Genomic DNA, 8,208 nt, shown 5'->3' on the forward strand with positions numbered 1-8,208 from the left:
GAAAGTAAGACTGGGTTTCTCCAGGTGTGCCCCCACAGACCAAATTTTCTCCATTTGTTTTTCTTCTCTCCTTTGGGTTGCCCTTGGCAGAGTTCTATACTTTTGGTGGGTACCTCTACTCTTACGCGACAGAGCTTTAAAGGACATTTCCCCCCAGAAAGTTTCATCCATCCCTGTGCACGCTGAGGAAATAAAACCAGGCTCATCCTCTGCCATCCATATTGCAATCAAATCTTTCTGGCAGCATAACCTCCTGCAGGGTCTTCCCTGGCCAGGTCCAACAAGTCTTTGTCCCTGTGCTGAGGCCAGCTGTGTGGTGACACCTCCCCATGCCACCCCAGGATTAATGGGGTGTCCTCAGCAGGACAGGGAGGTCCTCCTGCCTTGGAAAAAGAGAGGATATCTCAGGCCCCTTTGAGGGAGGCAGCAGTGAGCTGCCCCATCAGCCATTCCTTTCTCCTCTCCTGGCAGTCCTCCTGGGCTTTGTCCTCCTGCAGCTGGGGGTCTTTCCCTGCAGATCCCCACCATACCCATCTAAAAGTGGGCAATCCCCAGGTCTGCTGCTGTGCAGGCACCTGTGCTCCAGGTGGAGCCAGGCCACCTCTCTCTACCACCACCCGTGACACTTTCAGAAAAGCATTTTATTTTCATTGTTGGGGTTTTTTTTTCTTTTAAGTGCTTGGGTGGAGGAGCGAGCTTGTTGAGTTTTAATTTCCCTCCACCAACACAACCCTGGGATACATTTCCCTGCCAGGCTCCACCATCCAGCTGGAGCACCCGCCAACCCAAACATCCTGCATCCGCATGCCCGGGCTCCAGCAGCTCCATTCTGAGAGCCGTGAGGAGCAGACACTGAATGTCCCTCCTTGTTCTGCAGGGAGAGGTCCTGCCCCCTTTCCAAACTTCCACAGAAAAGCCATATCCCCAGGAAATGCTGGAGCTCAGTCCCCCAGAAGATGAAGCACAGATCAGTCTCGTTGGGAAGCCTCTTCCCCTAGGACAAGGAGCAGGAAGGAATTTAGCGGGTGCAGCTCAGCGCACACACCATGGCCCCAGAGAAGACTCTGCCTTTGCCAGGGGCGGGGTGGAACAGCAGATGCCTCTTCCTTGAGGCCTCCAGAAGATGCTTTGCACTGGGGGGAAGGATGCTTGGGAATGAGCCACTTTCACACCAGCTGGCCCATTCCAAGCAACATAAGCATAAAAATAAAAATGAAGAAGGTTCTTGCTCTGTGGATCTTGAGCCCCCCCCGGATGGCTCTGGGTGACCAAAGCCCCCCGGGCCGCGCACACGCATCAGGTACTTTGCTCTGCACTGGCTCAGAGGCTACATCATCCTTTAATGATACTAAAACCAGCATAATGAAGAAACATGCATAACGTCAGCGTGCTGTGGTTAACATGCACGAGCACTGTACCAAGGAACAGGTACTGGGGGAGAAGAATGCGAGACTGGGGAGGTGTTCCCCCCCAGCACAAGTTGCAGCCTAACCCCAGCTATTCCTGGAGCTGCTCTCACTCACACAGTGGGGTGGAGGCTGCAGCTGATTGAAAAATGAAATATTCACATCTCAAGCTCCCTCAACATGGGCACCAAGTGCAACCGAAGTCCCCTCCCCCCCACCAAGGTCACAGCAGAGGGGATACATGTGTGCAGCCCTATTCAGGGGTTTTAAGGAGCTGCTGACCATGGGCTGGAGCACAGGACAGCCCTGGACCATCACCAGCATGCAACTGCAGACCCCTGGGACTCCTCCTGCACCCAGCAGCAACATCCCGCTTGCTGAGGATGGCACTGAGAGCCAGCCAGGTCCTGTAGGATGGATGCCTTCATGGATTGTTCCAGGTCCAGTCAATCCCAGGGCATTGAGATGCTGGACCAGGCCCCTCCCCATGAGCTGCCGTAGGTTTTCTTGGCATCCCAAAGGGAGCAGAGGCATGATTTTATGGGGCTTGAGTCAGTGCAAGCAAGCCCAGGCCAGCGGGAAGGAGAGCAATCGCCACTCTAAGCCTCCCTCCTCCTACCTGCACCAGCTTAACTTCTTTCCTAGAGAAAAAAAAGAAGGAATTAAAAAGGAAATAAGGGTTGTGGTTTCTATCCCCTGTTTTCTGCTGTGTGTAGACGCTGAGGCTGCAGGTCACCATCCTTATGGAGCCTTGGATGAGGATGATGCTCTGCTCTCACACCCCAGCAAATCAGTAAAACCTGCACCTGATTTCTTTTGCATCTTTTCTTCTTTTTCCCCCCACAGGTAAAAGCTGCCTGCGCAGAATAACCTTAACGCGAAGGGAAGGATGGTTGGCTGCAGAGGTGGTGTGGGGTGTCACATGGAGCTCCCATTACATGCCTGCCTCCAGGGCTGGCGCTTCAGAGTGGAGGTTGCTGAAAAAGGACTATCACTGTCAGTGAAGCTGCCCCAGCTGCCACCTCCCCTAAAACTCATAAGCAGAGACGAAGACGGTGATTTTAGACATGTGCTTGGCCTGGAAGACACGATCCAGGTATTCAGACATGTCCACATCCACCTGGATGGTCTGTGGACCCTTGAGGCTCTGCACCAGGATGAGCTCCCCAGTCTGCCGGTCCGAACGCTGCATCACAAAGTGGCCTCTGTTGTTGCCACCCACGATGCCGAAGCGCAGGCTGTCAGGTCCCGGCCGGCCGGGCGCTGCTGCTGTGGCCATGCGGAAGAGCGGGGTAGGTGTCAGCAAGTTGGATGGCAGGGGAAGGTAGTGGAAGGAGATGGTCTTGGGTGCTTGGTGGCATGACCGGCTGTCCATCGGGCAGGGGTTGCGCTCACACTGGCTGCAGAGGCAAAATGAGCAGGGAGGTTTTCAGGGAGACCCAGGGATGGGGGGTCTGTGTTGCCCACCTCGGTGGCACTGGATCCATGTGGATGCTATGTATGTCTTTGGGATCCAGCACCCAAAACCCAAAGCAGGGATAGGTTTTGCACTCCGCTGCACTTACAAGGGTGCTGTTTTGACATAGGTGACGTTGCCAGCAGGCTGGGGGCACTGGGGACTGACACACTGGAAGCTCCCCCCCGTGTTGATGCAGGTGGTCCCCCTCGTGCAGTTATCCTGGGATAGGGCGCACTCATCTATATCTGCAAAACAGGGGCGGGCAGCAGATCAAGCTCACCAGAGACCTTAAACCAACCCCACTGAGGGCTTCCTTTTGGTGGAAAATAGGCAAAAACACTTTAAAATGGGTCAAGCATCAAAAAAGTCTGAGAGCATGGCTGAAAACACCTATATCATCTGAAACCCTGTTCTGCGTCTGCTCTCTTCCCCATCTCCCCAGTCTCTTCCCTGGCCCAGCAAGGGTTAATGGCAATGCTCTCACAGCTGAGAGCAACTTATTTTCCTAAGTCTCTGCTAAGTTGTTTGAAAACACAATCTCTTTTTCTTTACACCTATATAACCACTGAGCTACATGTCAATAAAATTAGGAGCTTTGAATGCAGAAATTTGCTGGGAGCCTTAGAAAGGTACTATGAAACATCAAGAAATTAGTGAGAAAAGGAGAAAACTTGAGCTTTTGCACCATGAACTACAACAGTGAACACTTTATAGCAGAAAAAAAAAATCTGTGTTTTTCAGGAGACTTTCATATGAGCAGTTCTGGCCACCCACCATCCTTACCCACTGCTACTTTGCTTCACTCTCAACCCACACCCCAACACCCCTGTTTTAGGAAGAGCTGCCAGCCTCCAAGCTGGCCCCTTGCCATTTAAATCTTGCTTTATGAGGCTATTTGTGTTTCTTCTAAGCGACACCCTGCTCACAGGGGCAGCTCTATCACCACAGAAGGGCTCCCATATTCCTGAAGCATCACATGTATTTGCTAGTGCCTGAATCTCCACCATTTTCCTTCTCTCTGCGCTTACCACAGAACAACCTCTCTATGCAAACCTGCCAAGATTTTTACATGTGGAGATCATAGAATCATAGAGTGGTTTGTGTTGGAAGGGACCTTAAAGATCATCCAATTCCACCTCCCCTGCCATGGGCAGGGATGCCTTCCACTGGATCAGGCTACTCAAAGCCCCATCCAACCTGGCCTTGAACACCTCTAGGAATGGGGCATCCACAACTTTTCTGTGCAACCTGTGCCAGTGCCTCACCACCCTCACAGAAAAATTTCTTCCTAATATCTCATCTAAATCTCCCCTCTTTTAGCTTAAAACCATTACCCTTCATCCTATCACCTCGCCCCCTAATAAAGACACTTTCAAAGAAGGAGAAAAAAAGGGAAACAATAAAAAAGCAATTGTGCAAGTTGGGAAAAGTGGTAAACCTGCAGGTTTCCAGACCCCCCCCCTCACCTTCACAGCTCTTGCCATCACCCAGGAGGATGTACCCAGCAGGGCAGGCACAGCGGTAGGAGCCAGGGAGATTCACGCACTCATGGGCGCAGAGCCGGAGACCCCCCTCCCGCTTGTACACCTCGCATTCGTTGAGGTCTGCGGAGAGATGAGGGGAGCAGGTGCAGAGCTGAGACCCCCCCAGCCCACCCCACCGCGTCCCCCCTCGGTGTGGCTCACCCTGGCAGAGCCCATTGGCAGCTGTGCCACTCATGTGGAAGCCAGGCTCACAGCTGCAGTGCTGGGTCCGGTCGATCTGGGCGCAGCGGGGCTGGCGGCTGAACGCCGGGTCATCCGTGACGCTCCAGGCTGGGGGTGCTGGAGGGACACCATGGGATGGGGTTTGAAATTAAGTGGGGTGCCGAAATATGCCTAGAGGGTGGTGGATCACCCACCCTGGCGGGGGGTCACCCACCTGTCTGCGCCTGGTACTGGCAAGTAGCTCCAGTCCACTGCTGGGGGCAGAGGCACTTGTACTGGTTCAGCCCCTCCAGGCATGTCCCACCGTTCTGGCAGGGTCTGCTTGAGCATTCACTGATCTCTACAAAAAAAAAAAAAAAAAAAAAGCAGCCACATTTCATTTCATTTTATTTTGGGAAGCAGGAACGCAGCACACACCAGGCCGCTTTGGTACCACAAGGCATACAATAACCATTTTGTTTTGGGAAGCAAGCCAAGGAATGCTGCATGCACCACACCACTTTGGTACCACAAGGCACATGATAGCCATTTATTTTGCCAAACACAGACATTGGCTATTTCTGATGCTGCGGTGCTGCCCTGGTGCAAAGGTTTGCAGGGAGCTATTGTAGCACTGATGTCTTTTCCCCTCATCTCTGCTACTCAGCTCCAGGTAAGGCTTCAGCTGTTATTTCCAGCTTTCCTTGAGGACAAGGAAACCCCAAATCACCAGCTGTGGGAGCCACAGCATCCATGGGATGTTGGCTAGCTGAGACTTGAGCAAAGCTCTGATGCCTCCCTGTCTGGTGAATCCGAATAATCCTCCATGTTTAAATAAACCCAAATTGCATCCCACTCTTGCAAACGATGCCCATGAGCAGACACAGGCACGAAGCAGCCCTACAACTGCAGCTGCCTGCCCAGCAGCCCTGCTGTAGGCAGCCCAGAGCAGTACCTGCACAGCGGGGCTCCTGCCCGGTCCAGCTGCCGTTGGCTTGGCACATCCGTGTGCTGGAGCCCAGGAGCTGGAAGCCTGGGTTGCAGGCAAAGTGAACCTCATGATCCACTAAATACTTGGAGCCATACTTCTTCCCATCTTCAGGGGCTTGCAGGGCAGGACAGGAGGCTGCAAGAGCATGGTGAGGACATGGACAGTGCTCAGGTGGGTGCATTGTGGGAGCATCAACTTATCTATCCTTCCCCAACTCTACCACAGTTCACCCAGTTCCTCCAAGACCTGCTCTTCACTCATTATTATTCTAGAATATTGGCCTGCTGAGGTTAATGAGCAACTTCCAGTCCCACAGTGAAAGCCCAGCAGGGATGAACATCATTAGCAATGGGTATGGTGGTATTTTTGCTATCCTTCTTATGCTCCCAGCACAGGACTGTGACACTTTCTCTGGAAACATGGTTTTCCAGCCCACTCACCTCCACTGCTTTGCCAGGAGCTCTCTGCTTTGCAGCTAAGGGCTTTTGAACCTCCTCACATCTTACTGGGGTGGAGAAATGTTCAAATTCACAAGCACGAATTGCCACCTTGGGAACAGGTATCTCCATCCATGGAGATGCCCAAACCTCCATCCGTCACAGCCCCGAGCATCCCAACCTGCTCACCCCAGCATCCTCCAAGGCCATAAAAGCAACTGGTGGGACCCAGGCAGGACTCACCAGCTGGAGGCTCGGGGACAGCTTTGGCCAGGGAGGCGTGCAGGTTGCTCAGCCGGCTCTTCATCACGCGGAGGCCCTCGGCGAAGCGTGTTTCCTGCCCCTTGAGCAGCTGCTGCATCTGCCGGATGGCAGCCAGAAGCTGCTGTCTGCTGAGGCAGCTCTGTGGGGATGGGGCAGCCGCTCAGCAGGGCAAAAATCACTCTGTCCCCCCACGCTGCCGTGCTGGCTGAGACCCAACCTGCTACATGCAGCCTGCCCTGTCTACAGGGGGATGCTCACACAGGAACTCTGCAGCATCAAAGGTCTCCTGAGATATCCAATATATCTGACTTACTCCTTCACCCCCCAACTACTCAGATGTGGGAGTTTTTCGCCTGTGCAAGTCCTTAGCTCAGGCATCTTCTCCTACATCTAAATGGGTAACGCAGTGCTAGGAGCAGGGCTGTAATCACTTTGTTAGCCCTGGGAGAGATGCCATAACTCATGTTTCATCCTGCTGGAGCTAGCGCCCTGTCCCACTTCCACATTACAAAATAAGAGGAAAACAGCTGTCTTGTGAGTTCTGCCGAGGCCAGGAACACTGGTGGGACTCCTGCCTACAAACCAATCACTACCACGGGACTGACTCATGCAGGAGACGGGCATCATTATTATAGGTTTCCTGCAGAATTAACTTAAAACTGAAGAAAAAGAGCAAGAACTGAGCAAAGCCAAGGCAGTTTTAGAGTTCAGAGATTTACAGAGCACATGGGGGAGAGAGAGTGCACAGGTCTGGTCTGGGTGACACGAGGCTGGGGACAGTGGAGCTTTGGGAAAGCGAACAGAGCCGCTGGGCACAAGCCCACCTGGCCCAAGTGATTTCTTCTCCTTCCAGTCACAGTGTACAAGAATGAACTTATTATCATTTCCAAATAGCTACTGAGGGTTTACAAAGAAGGGATAAAAGGCAGCCCCAAGCACCGTGCTGTCCTCTGCTTCTTTTGATGCCGTTTTGGGGGTCATGAGCTGCGATGGGGATGAGCCGGTGCGTGCCCACAGCCCTGGGGTGCCCCACGCTGAGACGGAGGGAGGCAAAAGCAAATAGATGCCTGGCACGTAGCTCGCTTTAATAAACAGCTCTTTGTTAGGGCTGGTTTTAACTTCAGGAGCCAGCATGAGCTCCCAGTGGGATGCTGCACCGTAGCAAACCCTGGCTCTCCCGTAAAACCAGGAGGATTCTTCCATCCCAGTGGTGACTTTAGGTGTGGGGGGGAAAAGGGAAAAAGACGGCAAAAAGCATCCGGGACCGGCTTAATCCCTGTTTCAGCTCCCCCCTGGAGTTGCCCACCTGTTTGCTGGGAGCGGGGTCTGCCCAGCCCGGCTGCGCGGGCGAACAGGCACAGAGCGCACCGGCACGGCGCTGGGAGGGAAAGAGGAGAGCAGCCCTTTCTCAACTCCGGAAAGCCTTTCCAGAGGGGGGGACCCCGCCGCATCCTCCCAGCCCCCCCATTCCCGTTCACCTGGGGCGCCGGCGCCGCCGGGAGTAGCAGCAGCAGCAGAGGCGGCAGCAGCAGCAGCAGCGGGAGGCGGCCCCGCGCCCCCGGCATGGTCCGGAGCGGCTTTTCTCCGCCGAGGAAGGGCTCTCCCGGGCGGCAGCAGCCGCCTCTCCCCGCCCCGGCTCTCCCTCGCACGCCGCCCCCGCCCCACGCGTGGCCACGCTCCCCCCGTGGGGCCGGACCCGCCCCGGGCTCGCCCCGCGGTGCCTCCTCGGCCCGGGGCTTTGGGGACCTGCCCTTCGCCCGGGGGATGCTGCGCGCATCCCGCCCGCCGCAGCCGCATCCCCCGGGACGCCCGGCCCCGCTGCAGCATCCCCGGTGCGATGCTCTTCTGCAGCGGTTTGGGGTGAGTTTTGATGCAGAAAAGCCATTTCTGCTGCTGCCAGTGCGGGAGCTCACCGCCAGTCCCCTCCTCCGGCTGGGCTGAGACCCCCTTCCCCAGCCCTGCACCC

At 54.8% G+C, this 8,208-nt stretch overlaps 1 protein-coding gene across 2 annotated transcripts; it reads right to left on the reverse strand.

Moving 5' to 3' along the window:
• Positions 1 to 719: 719 nt before the first annotated feature.
• Positions 720 to 7,993, reverse strand: FBLN7 (fibulin 7). 2 transcript variants are annotated; one of them, XM_054063032.1, is made up of 8 exons: positions 7,721 to 7,993; positions 6,222 to 6,339; positions 5,506 to 5,676; positions 4,786 to 4,911; positions 4,551 to 4,688; positions 4,332 to 4,469; positions 2,972 to 3,110; positions 720 to 2,806 (listed from the first exon to the last, which is right to left on the reverse strand). In XM_054063032.1, the coding sequence occupies exons 1-8, from the start codon at positions 7,805 to 7,807 to the stop codon at positions 2,434 to 2,436; spliced, it is 1,290 nt and encodes a 429-aa protein (XP_053919007.1). In that variant the 5' UTR covers positions 7,808 to 7,993; the 3' UTR covers positions 720 to 2,433. The 2 variants fall into 2 exon arrangements, with proteins under 2 accessions (XP_053919007.1, XP_053919006.1); XM_054063031.1 differs by having other exon boundaries at positions 721 to 2,806; positions 6,222 to 6,381; positions 7,721 to 7,986.
• Between the last annotated feature and the right edge of the window lie 215 nt (positions 7,994 to 8,208).

The sequence above is a fragment of the Cuculus canorus genome, chromosome 3, assembly GCF_017976375.1.
Source record: "Cuculus canorus isolate bCucCan1 chromosome 3, bCucCan1.pri, whole genome shotgun sequence".
In the NCBI taxonomy this organism is placed as follows: domain Eukaryota; kingdom Metazoa; phylum Chordata; class Aves; order Cuculiformes; family Cuculidae; genus Cuculus; species Cuculus canorus.